We start from the raw sequence: 21476 nt of genomic DNA, 5'->3' as shown, positions 1-21476 counted from the left end.
TATATTTTTATTATGAATTTTAGACATGAGCCTTGTATGTCCCATAGTGTAATGGCTAATTACTACTGGAAATCTTACAAAGAAATGTTGCTGGCGAGAGAAAATGAACATACTGCAAGATGGAGATAATCCAGCACCTTTGGAACAAGACTGGGGCCTGAAAATGTCTCTAGCACCACTCTGCTATAGAATTTATTGGAGCATTAATGCAAACCTTTCTTTCCTCTTGCTATCACATCTAACAGTACTTGAACAAGAGAGTTGTGACATAAGAAAGAAAGCAATAATGAGCTTACAACACCCTCAAAACTATGCTGTTCCTCTTGCTATTAACTCTAACAGTACCTGTGCTAGGGAGCTGTGACATGGAAATGCAAGTTACAAGGAGCTTACAACAGTCTCCATGCACAGTAACTGTTGGGCCTCATTCACACTGCTAAGAGCCGGCACATACAGATCCGTTTGGCGTGCACGGCCGCATCAGGCCGCTCCCGGGAAGGACAGGTGCTGCGTGTGATTTGTACGCAGCAGCCTGTTCTTCTTTATGGGAGTAGGTGGCCTTATGCCGCAATACGCTCACCCAAGCTGCACATCCGTGCGGGTGCAGGTGTCCGTGCTCGGACACAGACAGGATCCATCATGTCTGCGTATGAGTACGGGCACCCTCACTGATGTGCAGCTCGGGTGAGAGTATGGCCGCGTACTCCTATAGAGAAGAACAGGCTGCTGCGTACAATCACACGCAGCACCTGTCCTTCCCGGGAGCGGCCCGATACGGCCATGCACGCTGCACGGATCTGTACGTGTCGGGTCTTAGCTTTGTGAATGAGGCCTTAGATGGAATAGAACCAGGAATGGCATGGGTCACTGTAAGCAGGAATAGCAAAACGTTAAAGGATTTCTAAACCCTCAGTTTTTTTTTGCATATATCTACTACTAGCAAGCAATAGATATATGCAAAAAGTTTTTTTTTTTAAACGCTTTAACAGCGGTTTAAATTTACCTGTGTCTTCCCTGCACGCTCCCGTCCGAAAATGTAAAACTGCACGGGCGGCCGCAAAGCATCTTGGGGCGGGCGCATTGCTTCTGGACATCCTGGGCTTGAAATAAAGATACTGTACTCTATACAGTACTGTACACAAAAGCGCACACTCACGCGCACGTGTATGCCAGACGTGTGAACTAACTTGGATGATTAGATATGCGATGCATGTCTTGTATCTTTAAAAGTTCGCAACTTGAATGTTTGTATGTAGGGGACTTACTATATAACCCATCCATTCATATGTCTGATGTGTGTTTGTCTCACACAGCAAAGCTCAGTACTATAGAGGACAGCATCAGACAAAAACAAATCACACTGTACTGTATTCATGTACCCACCCATGTTCACCAAGCTTGCTGTGTGTGAATGGCGGCTCAATCTACTGGATACATTAATTGTAAGCAGCTAAACACTGGCTGACATGAAACTCCTGAGTGATTAGCTGTGTCCCCAGCAATCTCATTTTGGACAGGTGTATAATAACATGAGGCACCACCCATTCAGGCTGGTGTGAACAAGCCCTAATTAAAGCACCATACATCTTGGATAGCTACAGTCCTGGATTGCAAGAGCAATATCTGCGCTCCAATCTGTAATGGAGCAGCTGGGTAGGAAAAAAAAGATTGATTTATGTTAATTGCATAATATGTGTAAAGGTGCCCATACACTGCACCGCGATCGTACGAGAATCGTGCAGTGTATGGAAGGCGTACGACCGTTTTTACTGTACGGTCGCACGTCTTTTGTCTAAGGAGCATGTTCGGGAGACAAATGCAGAACGGGCCGGTGTGCGCACGCGCACACTGCCCGTTCAGCATTGCGGTCATCGGAAGCCCACCCCTCAGTGGGGCGGGCTTGCGATGATCGCAAGTACGATCTGCCTGTCCAAGATTGGCAGATCGTACGTTTTTTAAATTACTTTACAACCATCGCAAGACTAAAGTCTTGCGATGGTTGTAAAGTGTATGGCCACCTTTACTTATACATTTAATAACTATGTGTAATTTATATGTGTACAGCTTCATTGTTTGTTTTTTGTTTTTATTTGTAGGAAAAGCGTGGATATAGAGAACTGAGAGTCCTTGAAAATGTAAAGAACAGTATATCTGAAATGAGTGATCCTGTTCTTCCCAAATGTATAGATACAATGCAAGACCAGCTGGGATTAGCACTAAAGACCTGTAAGTCAAAAAATACCATTCCTCTTGACAGGATCCATCATGTCTGCGTATGAGTACGGGCACCCTCACTGATGTGCAGCTCGGGTGAGAGTATGGCCGCGTACTCCTATAGAGAAGAACAGGCTGCTGCGTACAATCACACGCAGCACCTGTCCTTCCCGGGAGCGGCCCGATACGGCCATGCACGCTGCACGGATCTGTACGTGTCGGGTCTTAGCTTTGTGAATGAGGCCTTAGATGGAATAGAACCAGGAATGGCATGGGTCACTGTAAGCAGGAATAGCAAAACGTTAAAGGATTTCTAAACCCTCAGTTTTTTTTTGCATATATCTACTACTAGCAAGCAATAGATATATGCAAAAAGTTTTTTTTTTTAAACGCTTTAACAGCGGTTTAAATTTACCTGTGTCTTCCCTGCACGCTCCCGTCCGAAAATGTAAAACTGCACGGGCGGCCGCAAAGCATCTTGGGGCGGGCGCATTGCTTCTGGACATCCTGGGCTTGAAATAAAGATACTGTACTCTATACAGTACTGTACACAAAAGCGCACACTCACGCGCACGTGTATGCCAGACGTGTGAACTAACTTGGATGATTAGATATGCGATGCATGTCTTGTATCTTTAAAAGTTCGCAACTTGAATGTTTGTATGTAGGGGACTTACTATATAACCCATCCATTCATATGTCTGATGTGTGTTTGTCTCACACAGCAAAGCTCAGTACTATAGAGGACAGCATCAGACAAAAACAAATCACACTGTACTGTATTCATGTACCCACCCATGTTCACCAAGCTTGCTGTGTGTGAATGGCGGCTCAATCTACTGGATACATTAATTGTAAGCAGCTAAACACTGGCTGACATGAAACTCCTGAGTGATTAGCTGTGTCCCCAGCAATCTCATTTTGGACAGGTGTATAATAACATGAGGCACCACCCATTCAGGCTGGTGTGAACAAGCCCTAATTAAAGCACCATACATCTTGGATAGCTACAGTCCTGGATTGCAAGAGCAATATCTGCGCTCCAATCTGTAATGGAGCAGCTGGGTAGGAAAAAAAAGATTGATTTATGTTAATTGCATAATATGTGTAAAGGTGCCCATACACTGCACCGCGATCGTACGAGAATCGTGCAGTGTATGGAAGGCGTACGACCGTTTTTACTGTACGGTCGCACGTCTTTTGTCTAAGGAGCATGTTCGGGAGACAAATGCAGAACGGGCCGGTGTGCGCACGCGCACACTGCCCGTTCAGCATTGCGGTCATCGGAAGCCCACCCCTCAGTGGGGCGGGCTTGCGATGATCGCAAGTACGATCTGCCTGTCCAAGATTGGCAGATCGTACGTTTTTTAAATTACTTTACAACCATCGCAAGACTAAAGTCTTGCGATGGTTGTAAAGTGTATGGCCACCTTTACTTATACATTTAATAACTATGTGTAATTTATATGTGTACAGCTTCATTGTTTGTTTTTTGTTTTTATTTGTAGGAAAAGCGTGGATATAGAGAACTGAGAGTCCTTGAAAATGTAAAGAACAGTATATCTGAAATGAGTGATCCTGTTCTTCCCAAATGTATAGATACAATGCAAGACCAGCTGGGATTAGCACTAAAGACCTGTAAGTCAAAAAATACCATTCCTCTTCTTCTTCTTGTCAATCAGTTCAAGTGAGACACTTCGTCGTCTGCAGGGGTGGGGGGCAATGAAAATGAGTGTGCATGGAACGTCTGGCCCGTCCTAGACCATGCAGGGAAGATTTCAGGAACACTACACTTTGCACTCATGTGTATTCACCTCACTGTGCTTCTTCATGTTCAGAGCTTTATAGCTTGTGTATGGAGAGTCCAAAACAGCAGCCAGTTTGTCTTATTTTCTGGTCTCTATGGATTTTTGGTATACAAGTATGTTTAGATAGATAGGAATCTTTACAAAATATCCAAAGACAACTTTGCAAAACGATGAACTGATTCAGCAGATGGCAGCAGGTCATCATTTTGAGGCCGACATAAACGTATTGTCTTAGGTTTCAGGCTTTGCATATTAAATGTTCCATTTTTGCTGATCTGTCCATTGTGAGGATCACTGTGTGAAGGGGTTGCGCCCTGTAGTACAGCCAGTCTAGATCAGAGGTTTTATAAGAGCAGGTCATGTACTTGCGTTTTCCTGTTCAAACAAACTCTTCTGCAATGTGAAATAAAACTCCCCTGACTGTAGGACAGTGTGTTTTTTAAAGTTAATTACGAAGCTTAAAACAACAGGTAGACCTTTAATACATTTCATTTTTTCTGCCAGTGTCAATGTGCAGTTACTTTTACACAATCTTTTGCGAAATAATCTTGTTTAAACAGTTATTTTTCCTGCGGCAAAGCAAGTGTATGTATGTATGTATGTATGTGTGTGTATATATATATATATATATAAAGGGTACGCTAAAACATTATTTCTATATATTTCTAAAATAATGTTTTAGCTTACCCTTTTTTTACCGGTATTACAAGCTAAAAAAGAATTAAACTTTTATGTAAAGTATATATAATGCCAAAATAGTGTTTTGTTAGTTTTGGATAGAATGGTGAGGGGTTAGACCAGGGACGGGCAATTTTCTCGAGGGGCCACATGAGAAACTGGGACAGCTGTGGAGGGCTGATCTGATTAACGCATGGTACCGCACATTGCACCAACCATGCGTTACGTTGCCACACTGGCACCCCAAACACACCTCCTGGCCCAAATAATTGACTGCGCCGCAATGCATGGTAGTTTCATGTGGTTGAAAAAAAGTAGGGTATACAATGCACCTGCTGCACTGTAGCGCACAGTAGGAGCGTTAGTCGCTGCTGGATGGGAACTGCAGACACTATACGAGTGGCCAGCACACACATGCCAAAACTCCACACATACCGGTTTTATTTATTTTTTTAACAGGCCACATTGGGAGCTGCAGGAGAGGACAGAGGAGAGCGTAATGATCACATTTGTCACTGGTTGTTAGGACCGCCCAGCGGTCCTAGCAACCAATGGCAGCAAAGGAGGAGGACCTTGATGTCGTATGCTAGGACCACCCAGCGGTCCCAGCAAGCAATGACTGCAGAGGCAAGCCTGATTTTTAGAGAGGCAGGGGTTAGGACCTAGTAAGCCAACCTTTGCGTTTTACTGCAAAGTCCACTTTTACTCTTGTTGGGTTGTGTGGCCTAGGCTTAGACTTTCCTAGTACTTTGTTTGTCCTCACCCAGGTACCATAGCTGTTATGATAATACTCCTATTTCACTTTTAGGTGCGATTTCCTTTCTACTTTTGTTCCCCCCCCCTCATCACTTTTACATGGTACTCAAGGAATAACAAAGGATGAAGAGTTAATTGTCTGTTTTAATCAAGGACATTGCATAGTAGTTATTTCTCAATAGGGCCTGCGTTCCAGCTCTCTTGTTGGCAGTTTTGTCATTAAATTTGGTTTCATTCCCACAGTAGACCAGTGGAAAGTTGTGGAATACTGAACATGCTGTTAATTAGTCTACACATACTTCAAAGCTGCTGTTTATTTAGGATGGGGAACGTTGAATGTTCTCCAGTTGAAAACCACCTGTGCCTATGTGGGGGATCAAGGATTCAAAATGGGGTCAGCAAAGGTGGCCTAAATCCTGTTAGTAGTGGAGGCCAGGGTATTCAGTTTCTGTCATGCAGGATGTACAGTCCAACATGCTGTAAAGTATTAATTGTTTCTGCATAGTCTTGCATTCCAGGGATCAACCAAAATATACTGCACATGTGGAAAAAAGCAAAAAAATAAAAAGTGTCTAGTTTTTTTTTTTCTATGTGAACTTTGCTCTTGCCAAAAGAAGAAGAAAGTGTCACAAGTTTGCAAAATATCGCTTAGCTATGTAAAACTTGGTCCTGTTGTGGTTTTAAATCTGGCCACTGGCAAAGTTTTCACACTTGTGAAGTAGCTGGGAAAAAAAAAAAAAAATTCTGTGTTTTAGCATTTATTCAGGGCAAGATTTCTGTCCACGAGGAGTCTGTTTATGGACCTATATCTTCCCCGAGAGCTTTAGATATACAGCATGCCACTGAATTTAAAACAAGGACCATAGGCATCGTCATGTAGTCTTTGATTGTCATTGTACAGCACAACCAATACACACGAAAGATACTTTTTTTTCAAGACCTCTTGAAGGACATCTTGGAAAAATCTGAAAGGAAAATGTGAACTGCTATTGCTGTCCTGCGAATATGCTACATGCCTGCATGTCTTTGTTCTCCGTAGCTTCTATATCACTGGCCTAGAAGAAGTATGCCTATTAGGAATTTAGACCTCACTTGATGCTTGCTTCTTTCAAGTTAGCGACTTAGAAGCTGTTGAAGTCAGAGACAGTCTATCAACTAACATCTTCAGCATCTTTCTTTGACTGAGCTTAAAAAGGAGAATTGCACATACACCTTTTATTTTTGCATGGCGGTTGATGTTGTGTAAGGTTTTTCTAGCTGTTTCCTTTTATTTCATTTTGCTTTCCCAGTTCTTGGTTTAAAAGGATTTCACATCAAAGTTGGCAGGAAAGCTAATGATTTCTACATCTAGCCAAAAAACATTTTTTTTTTTTTTTGCTCTGTCCTTGCTTGGGAGATTCACCTCCTCTGTTTGTCCTGGTGACCATTGCCAACCGAAAATGATGGAAAATCCAAAATGTTACAGTTGTCACCAAAACAGGAATCGTGCAATAGGGACACACATTCCAGTGACTACGGTGCAATGTGGCATTTAACCTCAGGTATGCAGATCAAGAATTCTGCCTTCCCTCTGCTTATCCTGCTTTGCATGCTTGTTTCAGAACCAGGTCAGCAATGGATGGGCCCATACTTCTCTTAGTAGCAAGTAGGGATGTCCCGATATAATTTTTTCAAGACCAAGTGCAAGTACTTTCCCTCAGTTACTTGCCGATACCAATTACCAATACAACTTTCCACTGGTCTGCTGTGTGAATAAAATCTATTGCTCATGCCTAGGTTCCTGGGATTTACACTGCACCACTTGTACACAAACTGCTTTCCTACCAGACTTCCTGAAATTTTCTCATGTTTCAACTATAGCAATCAGAAGGTGCTGCAGAGTGTGTAGTGTTTTTAGAAGAGCAACGTAAGTCATGAAGAGTAGAGGAGCGATGGTTTGCAAGACATAGGATAATACCAGAGGAGGCGAAGAAGGTTTGCAGAGACTCTATATGAGAATACATCCAGTTAAACATATGAAAGAGTGCTTGCAGTGAAGGGAGTACATTGGAGGAGTGAGTGTGTTTGGTGGGGGCAGTTCTAAAGGATGGTCTTCTACTTGATACCAGGGACAGAGGACAGGCTAGAGCAGTGGTGGTGAACCTTGGCACTCCAGCTGTTTTGGAACTACAAGTCCCATGAGGCATTGCAAGGCTCTGACAGCCACAGACATAACTCCCAGAGGCAGATGCATGTTGGGATTTGTAGTTTTGGCACAGCTGGAGTGCCAAGGTTCGCCTCCACTGGGCTAGAGTATTGGCTGCTATGGAAGCATGGGAAGGTGGTATTGGGAATTAAAGGAATGTTGGTTGTTCAATTGACATTGGGAAGTGAGGGGATGTTACTGCATTGTGACACATTTTACATAATTTATTTATTATCAATGCCATTTAGTGATTTTGTTTTTTAATGCAGCACTTTAATAGATATTAAATACTGCAATAAATAATACGTGGTAACTATTTAAAGTGAAATTCCACCTTTTGTAGAAAAATAATAAATGTACAATTCCTCACAATAGAAAAAATGTGATTTTTTTTTTTTTTTTTTTACATAGCAGCCAGTAAAGCATTGCAACCATGATCGGTGAATCGCAGGTGCAATGCTCTGGTTTCTGTAGTGTGTTCCTCCAGTCCATGTCTGTACCAAGGTATGGACATGCAGTAACATGGACAAAGTGTCAGTGGACTCCAAGTGCATTAATGTCTACACACTTATTCCATTGAGAAATAACAGACCCTCTGCAGTGGTGGCAGATGGGACTTTCAGTTTCTTTATTCAAAGATCCTGTGAAAGGATCCGTGAATGGATGACCTGGCTGTGTGGGCAGGGTCATGTCCAACAGTGCCAAATTCAAAACCGGAAACAAGCCTTTTCAATGCAGGTAAGTGGGTGGGGAGGAGTGGGGATAGGTGGGTGGCTTGCGATCTGACCATGTTTCATGTTAGTCTAAATATGAGTTTAATATAAAACATGGTCAGAAAGGCACACCTAGCCTTTAATTGAATATTACAAACCTCTTTGAAACCAAAGAGTGTTCCTGTTAATTGTATTAGCTTATAGCTTGGCTCACGATGATATATCTGCTATATTTTGGCATACTGTAGAGGTAAAACCCATATGGACTGATGGTGGTATTGTTTAGTGGAGAGGGCATAAGAGGGTAGGTTAGCTGCACAATATATTAGATTGAATATGATGACTTGAGGACTCGCTGCTAAAAGTGGAATGCCAGTGAAGTGGAATGTTTATTATGTGTTGTGGGCAATATTATACATTACATTACATGTACATTAAATTAGAAATTTGACCAGGCCTGCACTGACAGCTGCTATACATAAAATGAAAATATATAGTATGAAAGTTCCCTTTTGAGCAGCTTTTTAATATATAGATTTCTTAAACTGAAAATATGGAGACTGTTTATAAAGCAGCTGGCAAGATTTAGCATTTTATTGTCAGATTTTGGTTTAGTTTAGTGCAGACCTTTAGGTAAAAAAAAAAAAAGAATTCCCCCATCAGAAAGTCCCTTGCACAGCTTTACATCATTGAAAATAAAAGCTCATACTTGGGAAAAGGTGCCATATTAAAGGGCAACATTTTGAAAGTGAGAACAAGTGAAATTGTTTCTCTCTGTTTTTATAAATGGGCAGAACCCATTAAGACTGGGTGGACAAATGAATATGTTATTCAGGAGCCAATCTATCCAGTCCGGGGCCAGCAGATTTTCTTTTAGGAGCCAGCTCCATTGACCACAACTAGAAAACCTGAAAAGTTTCAGCTGGCTTCTGGGATTTGTCCAGCGTTGTATTAAGAGAAAGCATTTCACAGTGCTAAGAACGCGGTACAAAAGAAGCAACAATTCACTGCTTCAAATTATAAACAGGCAATAGGATGAATAAGAAAACGGTATTGAATACAGGCAGCAGAGTCTTCACTCTCTGGCACTCTGTGTTTCTTATTTCAGGCAGACTTCAACAAAAAAGTCCACGACTAAGCAGTTAAGAACGGATTAGCACTTCTAGAGTACAAAATTATGTTAAAAGGAAAAATAGCCAGGGAGGCAAAGCCTTGCGTTCCTTTGGGTGTTTTTGCAGTCACTTTGAAGTTTTTATTGTGTGCTTTTGACATAATTCATGTGTTTTCAGGCACAAAAACAACATTTATTAGAAATCACTGTAAGGAACATGTGCCATGGATCTGTCACACATCTTTTGTATTCCCACCAACAGGACGAGTCACTTGGTGATCTAGAGATAACTATTCTCTTTTGTATAAATGGGACATGCTGGTATTGTTAGAACTTGATTCTATCTTCAGCTTCACAGGAAATGCTAGCACATTTCGACATAGAGAAACAAATCTATAATCACTAATCATGTTCTATACTGGGCGTGCAAACCTATTTTTATGATGCATTGGTTTACCTGCTTTAAGGCTTGGGCTTCATTGTTGATTCATTTGCACGTGTAAATTGATTAATTTCCCATTTAGGGCTTGTTCACACCAAATGCAGACCAGATCTGCTTGAGTTTCTGCACACGCAGTGTGTTATGCTGCGTTTTTTGAAGTGTTTTGGATGCATTCCGGGACGTTTTTGGTAAAGCCCTGGGTTTTCAGGGCATTTGCATGCGTTGCTGAGACGTTTGCATGCGTTCCAGAGCAGGTAAAATAGTGCTTGCTGCAGTTTTTTTTACATGCTCTGGTACTGAACACTGCGGTGTGAACTAGAACCCAAAATACCATTGGAATACATTGGACGCAGTTTTGATCCGGTGTGTAACTGCTCTGCTCCTGGAACGCGCTTGGTGTGAACAAGCCCTAAAAGGGTTGCTTAGGCAACGTTTTAAAGCTTAAGTAGGATTGCTAATGGTTAATGTTGTGGCCAGAAGATGTATTCTATTCTTAACTGCTCTGGGCTCAGAATATAGTACATGAGGCTTATTAATCCAAGTTGGCTCCTTGAGCACATCCAAAATTATGGAAGAACAGAACAGGGTAGTGAGATTATAACTGATCTGGGGAAGCCATAAACAAAAACTGTGAGGATAGAAATTACAATTAAAACGTACTGGCTCTAAGAATGTCAACCTTGTGAGTCTTTCATTACCTGTTGGGTCACCGACTTGGAACCAGTATGTGCTTACCGGGTTTCCTGCACTCCTCCAGGGTTTCCACCACTCGCATTTCTGGCGGCACCTATATCTATGTCATGGTGATTTCCTTTCCTGAACGCAGTATGGAGACTGTAATTGCTATTCTCCTTCTAAAAAATGTTTAGCTTCCTAGCTCTTATGTTGGCAAGCTGGCTCCAATACTTTCTAAAGCTGCCCATACACCTTACAATTATCTGCAGATTTTCTCTGGTCAGATGGAAAAAGTGCAACAGATTGGGCCAGGTGGAGATTACTCCATCCACACAGTTTAGTGTAGATGGAGGAATCTGTTGCACCTTTTCCATCTGACCATAGAACATCTGCAGATAAATTGTAAGTTGTATGGCCAGCTTTAGTCAAAACCCAGAACAAGCATTCATTATAGGAAAGTCAGAGAGGAGTGAGAGCCCTTATCTACAGAATAGTTCTGGATCAGCAACTCAAAGTACAGAAGCTAGAGGGTCAGCATAACAGCCAGGTGACCAGCATTTACAGAATGAGAATTCAGCAATGGCAGAATGCATGTTTCCCTCTGGAAAGGTTTCCTTTAATATTCCACACAGGACAGACTTAATCTGTAGCCTGGCAAAGGGAAGCCTTTACTAACCTACTGCACTGATCAACTCCAGTAGGGACAGTGGATATAAGATAAGATGAAATGCAAATTTGTTTTTTTAGCACCTGTCTGTTACCAAACTGCTTTTATTGTGTTATTCATCACTTGGTTAATTTTTACATATAGATAACAATCTGGTGTTATTCCATTTGCTTGGGTTATACACATTTAAACAGTAGAGGGACTTGGTTCCTCAGATTGTATACATGCATTGTCTGCAGAGTGAAACATCACTTGGTCCCAGTAAAATATACAGTAGTCCTGCACTTGCATCCTTACAAGGACTGATGATTTCCCATTAGATATTAATTAAAGGGTACGTCCACTTTCCCTTGTGAATATGGGAAATAAAACGGAATTAGCCCCTTCAATTCTGACCACGCTGACCATCTTAGCTTCTTGCTAAGATGTGCTTCTCATTGGTCAGAACGGTCGGATGACCGTGCTGATGTGCTTGCCATTTGCGAGAGAAATTCAAAATGCTTAGCACAGGGGTGCTCTATACGGCAGTATGCGGTATGAATAGTACACCCGCATTTACCAAAGGAGCATTTACCTGAAAGGTAAGTATAGGGTGGGAAGAAGGAGCCAGATTGGAGGGGTAATTTCTTTTTCCTAGATTCACCTGGGAAAGTGGTCTTACCCTTTTAATTATTAGACCAGAAGTGTATGCAAATGATGATTTCAGTGCCCCATTGTACTCCACCCAAAGTATTTAGAACCATCCCCACTGTTTAGAATTGGTTCCATTAAGTTTTTCGAGTAAACACTCTCCCCTCGCTGCATTTGCTGGAATTAGGTGTAGGCTCAACTGTCTTCAGTAAGAAATTCTCCATGCAGGCAGGTAGAAGCCACAAGCAAAGGAGGATAATAGATCTTCACAAGGATGATCTGAACAGGGCTGCAAATGCAGAACATATTTTACACATGGCCTGCCCTGGTACCCTTCACCAAAACCGGAATAATAGATTTGGGTGGATGCATTTTATACCCAAGATTTTTGTCTGTAGACAATGAAATGGCTATGTGGTTGCCTGTTTGACATATTTAAAATACAAGTGTTGCATATTCAAAGAACAATGAAAGAGCTTTGAATGCTTGTAGGGCTGTTATGGAATATGTAAATAAAGGAAATATTTGAGCCCTCTGTCCATCTGTTAGCAATCTGAGATTTGTCAAGCCTTTCCTTCCATATGTACAAAGTACTAGCAATTCCCATTACTTGTCAGTCCTGGAAACTGATGAGCCCTTAATGTCTTTCCTGCTTTGGCTTCTTTAACGCAGCAGGGTGCTATATGCTGAACCAGGCCTTCGCAGTTCTCACCCAAGGGCACTTCCTGAGCATAGTGCGAACATGTTTTACTAGAGTCGGCTCTCTGTCTGTCACACACTCTGTTGTGCACACCATTTCCCTTTTGAGGACAGAACAGCTGATTAATCAATTCAAATCTCTTTCTTACAGTGGAAACTGCCAATCATACCACCCGCAGGCTCCAGCAGGGAGAACAGGAACATGCAAAGGTAAACACTGTTCACAGCACATTCCTAATTCCTAACCCTGAGACTTTCAAAACTTCCAAGAACTGGAAGCTTGGAATACCTACAGTGAAAGTGGAAACTTTGGTGCAACTGGTACAATTTTCTGAATCCACAAACTAAAGCTTTTAGAACAACAGTTTGCTTGCAGTGGTGGGTTAAAACTAGCACAAGTTATTACTTTTTAAAGCAACTTCCAAAAGGGTTAAAACAATATTCCACCTTTTGGAACATATTTTATGTTACACCCATATTTAGGATGTAGTATGAAGCATGGTTGGATTCTCCAGCCCCCCTTCCCCACAGAAGTATAAATGTTTCAACCGTACACCAAATCTGATATATGCAGCCCGTTTCCATAGTGGGGTGCTGTAATGATATGTGGATGACACCACAAGAAATGTTTTTTATTACAGGTATTTATATAACGCAGACAATTTATGTAGCGCTTTAAATACTGCACATTGACATCAATGAAGCAAAATGTCCAAATCGCCAGCATCCCTTAGTTCAGTAAGGTAAAACTGCCTTCAGTAGCGACGAAAAGTCATGACTCTTTACCTGATGGCCACTTTTTTGAAACAGTGACTTTTGTTTTGTTCTCTACAAGTACAGCTGCGTCATTCATTCACGGAACCATTTACAACACGTGTGTCAAACTCAAGGCCCAGGGGGCGAATCCGGCCCACCAGGCCATTTCCTAGACTTCTCCTTTCAGATCTAGGTATTAAGTTATTACCAAAACCAGTGATAATCGAATGCAGAGGCAATTATGAAAAAGATTAGATACATTTATATAGTCTTACAGGCACTTTGAGGGCAACCATAATGTTGATGCGGCCCGCGATTAAATTTAGTTTGACACCCCTGATTTACAGGGGTGTCAAACTAACAAGATCTGATTTACAAGATCTGTGAATGAAAAGACAGGTCCCATCTGCCACCGCAGACGTGTAGATTTCAACACCGCACAAGTGTGGTGAGGTCACTGAGCTTGTAGTCTATTAGTTTCCTCCAGCACCTCCTTACAGACTTGGGGCTAATAGAATTGTCTGCTGGAGTCTGTGCATTGCACCCATGGTTCGCTAATGGCAGTTGCAATGCTTTGCAGGCTCCAATGCAAGTGTGTTACTGACGGGATCAACAGGTGAAAATTAAAGTGACACTAAATTCCAGAGTTAAATCTTAAAAACACATACAAGTACCTCCTTCAGTTTTAACAAAACTATAATTTCTTTGTGTATGACTGTAGATGCTCAAATCATCTCTGAATTCATGCTGAGTAGGGAAGTTATGTAGAGCACTTCCTGTTCATTCATAACTGGGGACACAGTAAGCTTACCATGTTCTCAGTTATTTATAAACACTCAGCGATTAGCTGATCACTGACTGTTTGTACTCTGCTCTCCATCCTGACTGCTCCGCCTGTCACAGAAGGCAGAGGAGGGAGGTGCAAGAGGAGAGCTTGGCCTCCTGTGACCGCTCTCTCCTCCCTGCACCATCCCGACAGCTTCTCACCTCCTCACTGGGCACCAGTCTGTGTCGCCTCCGATCCTTGCTGCTTTTGCCGACACAGGCGGGGAAGAACAGCGAGGTTAGAAGGGGACACAGACCTGCGCCCAGCGGGGAGGAGAGAAGCTAGGGATGCACTGAATTTCCAGCCGCATTTTCAGCCATTTTGGTTCTATCTGCATTTTGCCTATAGCTTAATTTTGCCCCAAAATATTTTCCTAATGCTGACGCTGTCCTTCCTTCTGCAGGGTGGCTACTTTTGTTCCCCATGGTGACAGAGTGTGTTGTAATGTTGCCGCCTCTCCAAGCTCCCGGCAGTAATGAACTATAATCTCACATTTTGGTTTACTAATTTATATTGAAGTTATAGCCTATCATGGGAATGAGCTTGGAGCAGTGCCTACTTTACAACACACACGGGGACCATGGGGAACAAAAGTAGCCACCCTCCAGAAGCAAGGACAGTGTCACCAATTCAGAGATGATTGGAGGATCTACAGCTGAGTGATAAACAAATAAACTACATTTTTGTTAATTTAGGGTACTTGAATGTATTTTTGTATTTTTAAGATTTAACTCCTGTGTTTAATGTCGCTTTAAGGGAAATAAGCCTGAAAAATAAATGCAGTCATCACATCTCAGGACTGCTGTATTACACACATTTTTGTTCTTGAGATTAGACGCACAATAAGTGAAAATCATGTAGAAAATGTAAAACATATTCTTATTGGTAAATGTCAGTGGTTATTAGTGTATAAATATGAACTCACAAATGTTGGGTGGGTGTACATATCACAGTATTTTCTAAGCTGACTCTCTAGATTTGATTTCATAGTTGAAATACATTTTTCATAGTAACACGTTTGTAAGTCCTTAGTATTTTTTTAAAGCACCTAATACTATAGATGGCTTCATTTTCCACATATTTCCAGTATTTGCTTATATTGCAAGCTTTTTTTTTTTCCAGGTTTGTAAAAGACAAAAAGCACTTTTATTATAGAAAACTCCTATAGTGGAAAGGTAAAGGTTACAGCTGTTGCTCTTTTATACCATAGACATGTTGTCTATTAGGTCTTCTTGTGGAGTGGCTTTTCATCATGACAAGCTGGGGGCTCTTGTGAATCACCGAAGTGTACCATTTGCTTATTTGAGTTGCCTGTTGAACATACTAGCTTTTGTGAGTGAGCTGTATATCTAAGCCTACAGATGAGTTGCTCTTAAAGTGACCCTGTCAGCAGCAGAAGCAACATATTAACATAACATGTTGCATACATAACATTCTGTAGAGGTGAGTGAAATCTTAACTGTGTTGAACAATTCATAGCCACCACATTCTGACCTTTCCAGGTCTGCCGCATAGTGTCCCCCCCATTGGGTACTGTGGCTGCGCTGTAAGGAACCACAGTGCCCAGACGTAGACACACTATGCAACACAACTGATGTCTGTTGTATTGGGTGGAAGCTGGTGAGCTTATTCACACAGTAAAACAATTAGATACTGGCAGAGCTCAGAGTAGAAAATATATTCTTAAAAACTGGTAGCTGCTATGAGCTGAAATGAAAAAGACTACCCTCTCAAGTATTTTAACTAAAAATATAAACTTATAAAATCCAGTCTAATCGCTCACCACAAAATTTCCCCTATCATATCATTGGTGAATCCTTGTGGTGAGCGCTTAGACCGGACTTTTTATAAGTAGATTTTTTTATTCACATATTTGCTTTTTGTAGTTTTTGTGGTCTGCCTGTCTCTGCCAAGCATGTCACCCTAAAGTTGGCCATACACTGTGTGAACTTTGGCCAGTTCTTGATCAACTGGGTGGCCCTGTCAGCAGCCCTGTGCCTGGCATCCTTCGATCAGGAAATCAAGGAGCAAATCAGCTGCCGTCGCTGTTTGGGTATTCTAACAGCGGCACACTTGGCACACTCAGAATACAAGAGGCCAGCAGGAGATTTGTCAATCCACGCTAATCTGTTAGATTTCTTTTCTTCAGCCCGCAGTTTGAACAAAAAAAATATAACAGTGTATGGCCAGCTTTACTGCTGTTTTCTGTGCAATGTAGAGTGAAAAACTCTGCAGTTCATTGTAGGAAAAGTAACATATTTGCTTAATATGAGGCACAATGAACGTCCTATACTTGCTTTTCCTGAGCTGCCTTGTCACCTTGATATGCTGTCAGAGCCTTCAGAATCTATCACCACAAGTTTGGCTTTCCTATGTAAACTTGTGCAGTGCTATACAAATACCCTCCCCCCCTTCCCCTTAAATTTTAGTAGTCAGGCTTGGAAATTGACTGCTCAAGTACTGTACTGGTGGTGTTGGCGGGGGGGGGTGGTGGGGGGGGGGGGGGTTTATAGTTGTCAAGTGCTTCCCCATACTGCCACGTATTTTTTTGGGCAGCAAGGAAGCTTGGAGGAGAAAAGTGTAGGATCCTCATTGTGCCTGTTATCGAACTTCTTGCTTTGCCTAGTATAAGAAAAGTAGAGTTTAATTTAAGGGCATGTTCACACCAAGGTGTGTTGAGAGCTGTGTTGATCTATGCAGATCAATGCAGCTCTCACGGGGGCATAGAGAACAGTTGTTCTCTACGCGCCCTGTTCACACCATACATGTTTACACAGTAAAACACATGTCATAGGATTGCAGTGCGTGGTGCATAACATTGAATGAAGAAGTGTTTTTGTGTTTTTCAAGAAAGTAAAAAAAAATGTAAAAAAAGTAATTGTATGGAGCATAGCACGCAGGGGCTGGTGTGAACACGCCCTAAAAGCCATGATATGCACATAAACCTGAAAGAGACCAGTCAGTTTGCCCGCATGTATCCCACACTCTTTAATACTAATACTTTATAGGGACCACCCTGATAGCCTTTTATGTTGCATTGCAGAAGAGATAGTGAGGTAAATATTTTTATTGGAAGATACAGAGCCAGAGATCACAAATCAAATGTTAATTATGATTTATTAAAGTTACATAATCTGTTACAAAACCTTATAATCTAAATTCATGTGTAGGAGATCAAAGTCATCATACATGTAAATGTAACACTTCTCTGATGTAATTGTATTAAGTAGGTCACTCACCCACTTAGGAACAAAGCCAAAGTTACTCTTAGCTGTTCTTTGGCGTGCAGTATCATGTACTCAAACGTCATGACACAGGGAGTAGTTTGTTTGTACACTCACAGGTTGGTAATAGGATGTGTGTGTATGTATGTATGTATGTATGTATGTATGTATGTATGTATGTATATGTGTGTGTGTGTGTGTGTGTGTGTGTGTATATAATATATATACATACATACATACATTCATTCATTCATTCATTCATTCATTCATTCATTCATTCATTCATTCATTCATTCATACATACATACATACATACATACATACATACATACATACATACATACATACATACATACATACATACATACACGATTATTATGACCACCCCATCAGTACTTCGTTGGGCTGCCTCGTGACCCCACGAGATGTTGAAAGGTGATGCGAGGAATCTGACACTGCACTGTTGCCCTTCTGTTGTCTTGTACCTGTCTTGCCAGTCTCCTTTCTACCCTAACATTGACTAGTCACTGACGCCCACTCATAATATTTTGTGGGGGGGGGACGACGACAGGGGAAGCATATTCACACCTGTATGTTTAGGTGTGATTAGAGATTCCTGCCTCAGGAACTTGCGTGTTCCTGCAGCAGAAATCCCTAATGTGGCGTTTTCATGCAGCAGCTGTTACCCATGCAAATTAATGATCAGGTGATAGCCGCTGCATGTAAACGCCTGCACACTGCATGTAATGGTATGTGATATGATTACATGTGGTTAGGAATCATTCTCCCAGGACGCACCGATCGTGCATCCAGGGAGAGTGATTGATTCCTAACCACATGTAGTCATATCACATACCATTACATGTGGTGTGAAGGCGTTTACATGCAGTGGCTGTCGCCTGATTTAACTGGATGACAGCTGCCATTTGTAAATGCTAGATTCGGGATTCCTGCAGCATGAAAATGCAAGTTCCTGATACAGGAATCCCTAATCGCACCTAAACTTACAGGTATCAATGGGGCCTTATTGTTTGTATATTAGTGCGTGTATTTCTGGTTGTGGGGGGTTGTGCATATTTCCGTTTGTGTGTAATTTCTATGTGTGCGTATCTCTGTGTGAGTGGGAAGTATGACATTGGGCAAGCTGCCCCCATGGGAGAAAAAGATTTTGTCCAGTGGCCCCTGAGTGAATTGAGTTTGAGACCCCGGCCTAGAGCTTGGGCAAATAAATAGTTTATTACTAATGTCTTGAACAGCAGGTACATATACAAAATAAAAGTACATCTAAAGTTCTTAAAATTAGCTGACCATGCATCATATTGAAATAAAGATGTATAGCTTTTCCCAGGAGTCCTGAAATCCAGCATTCTGTTATTTTCAAATTCCGACTTTTTCCATCCACCCCCTTCTCTACCTTTTTTAGGGTTTTTGCATGATGGCAGCCGCAATGACCAGAACGGGGTTGTAGGGACAGGGGTGCCAGCTTGGGGTTTCAGAGAAGATATGTGAAGATGGGTGCCTGCATTCCATCTGTGATGCCAGTCTGATTTTAAGTTATACTTGCTTTAGTCAGAAAGTTTATTTGCTCAAAACTATGCCGTGGATCACTGATATCTTGCAACTTTATCATGTAACTGCAAAGACCACATTGTCTACAAAACCAAAATGGCGCTCGCCACAGTCTCTGTTCATAGAATATTATAATTGTGGTGAGATTTTTTTTTTAAATGAAGCCTTTCCGCTAGTTGTATATTGGGCAATATTTGGTGCAGGACTTTGAGAGCAATATTTGCATCTAAACTGGCCCAGAAGAAAAAAAATCCCTTTCTGAGGGGAAAAAAAAAAAAAAGTCCATGGTGCCCTCATGAAGAGTCATATTTTTGACTCTTCATCCTTAGTGTATTATAGATGAGTAAGTCTAAAGATGCCCATAGACTAGAAGATTTTTGTGCGAATCTCATCAGAACATTCGATATTGTTATCAGAGACTTGGCAAATGTCGTTCAAAATGTTGTTTTGATTTTAACATTCTATTTTGGAATGAATGCGATTTCCCAAATGAAAATCACACTCACTGTTAGAATTTTGTTCATTTGAGAAACATTTTCCATCCTGCTCCTTCGACATTTTTCATCACTACAGTCAAAAATGATAATTAAATCGACCCATTAATTATTAGAAAGTGGCGTTCAGAAAACAAGTCAAGAAAACACATTGCTACTCACTTGAGACAATGCCAGGGCTGTATGAAATGTATGGTATCAAACAATAAAATGCATAAGAGCAGAACAAAACACAAGCCCAGCATCAGACACTAGGCTGCTTATTAGCTGCTCTGTCATTGCAAGGAAAAGAAAATATATATTTTACTTACTGCATATATTTTAGATACTTGATTCCTTGGAAAAGTCTTGACACACAACATTTAGTTTAAAGCCCTTTTTGCTTTTTTCAGTTCTGTAAATTTACTTTGGTAACCTTTTTAGAGGTGTTGTGGAGCTGCCAAAACTGCTTTCGTGAAGTGATGGGTATATTTTATTCTTTACACTAAGAAGATTAAACCGTACTTGTTTGTGTTCACATCAAGAGCTGGAAACCACTGTGACCTATACACTCCCACTAAAAATCAACAGTGGTCTCCACTCTGTGGCCAAGGCTAGAGTGGTGAAAGCCCATAGGAGCTGCTCACACAGTGCCTCTCTGTTTACAGGAAAATAGGGGAACATGCTTAGAAAGGTCAGAGCACAAAATAGCTCTGGAAAGGACTGCATCATCCATCGACCCTGCTTTTTTAGAAACCAAATCAGACATTTAGGCATTTTGAAAATATTGCTTATTAAAACCCTAGAACTAACAGTTTCTGCAGCGTGAAAATCTGTGTTACAAAGGACAAGCAATAGGCAGTGTCATTTTGTTTTATGTTTAACCCTGGCAGTATTTGTATGCATATATAGTTTTGAGCAGTGGTTCTCAACCTGTGTAACCTAGGGACCCACATTTGTCCTTGGTCATTAAGCATTAAGTACCGCGCGAATGAAGTGTGGGCGGGAGGTGCATTTGAGGTGCCATTCAAATAAATGGCAATAGAACACACCTCCCACACCAGAACGCGTAGTTGGTGCGATTGCATGGTACAGTGCGTTAATCGCACAGGACTGTTCTAGTTCGCACTTTACTAGTGTGAACGGGCCCTCAAGAACACTGACAGACACATGGGATTGTAGAACCCCACCGCACCCACAACCTATAAATACATTAAAATATATGACAGAATAAATAAAAACTATACAAACGATATGAGTGGAAAATATTGGCCGCGGCCCTTTATTGGGGTTAACAGCAAAATATAAATTCTTTATTTAAATTCAACAACACTAATATATATACGAATGAACTTTTAAAACCAGTTAACATAAAGTAGCTCAGTCACCCAGACTCGAGCCATACTCATCACCAGTCCAATATAACATTAACACTGTCCACCCACATATGTGGGCGACAATACCCCCAAAAAGGATAGCCGCGACAAGGGAGGGAGGGTGGGGCAAGTTGTGTTGCAGACGATCACTGCTGAAGAGAGCTTCTGACCGTAAACATTTAAAGGTGAGTCCCACAACTGATTGGTTGTTTACTTTTCCCTCCAAAACTTAGGTAACTAATCACGACCACCTTATTTCCAAAGATCTTCCTAGCGACAGCCATCTCCAGGCAGAATTGACATGACACTATTAAGGGCACCTGGAAACAGACAAAATGGGAAACCAGAAACAGCCCAACGGAAAATTCCAGAAGACTGTACCTTATCGTGACTAAAACTATTGTTGGATTAAAATAATAATTTAATTGAATTAAGTGGGTGCAGGGGATGACACAATCCCATGGGGCCACTTCATTATATTTGTGGCCCTGACAATCTCACACACAACCACAGACACTGTCATATACACATACACTCCCCCAAAAAATATACAGTGGTACCTCTGTACTTAATTCGTTCTATGATTCTGGTCTTAATTTGAATCAAACTGTGATCAGACAGTGATCTCGACTAGAGGAAGCCACGACCATGTGTCAGAGCAGGGAAGTTGGATG

The 21476-nt window shown here is 41.5% G+C and overlaps 1 protein-coding gene across 1 annotated transcript in view; it reads left to right on the top strand.

Annotated features, from left to right (window-relative positions):
- Positions 1 to 21476, top strand: part of BLOC1S5 (biogenesis of lysosomal organelles complex 1 subunit 5) — a 33629-nt gene that overhangs the window by 9060 nt on the left and 3093 nt on the right. Inside the window, exons 3-4 of the mRNA XM_018560341.1 lie at positions 2097 to 2226; positions 12730 to 12788. Coding sequence (XP_018415843.1) covers positions 2097 to 2226; positions 12730 to 12788 — 189 coding nt within the window. The remainder of the gene's footprint in view (positions 1 to 2096; positions 2227 to 12729; positions 12789 to 21476) is intronic.

Source organism: Nanorana parkeri, unplaced genomic scaffold (assembly GCF_000935625.1).
Source record: "Nanorana parkeri isolate BGI_ZX_2015 unplaced genomic scaffold, ASM93562v1 scaffold451, whole genome shotgun sequence".
Taxonomy (NCBI): Eukaryota; Metazoa; Chordata; class Amphibia; order Anura; family Dicroglossidae; genus Nanorana; species Nanorana parkeri.
Note: the sequence above shows the minus strand (reverse complement) of the source record. Positions and strands in the feature narration are given on the sequence as shown.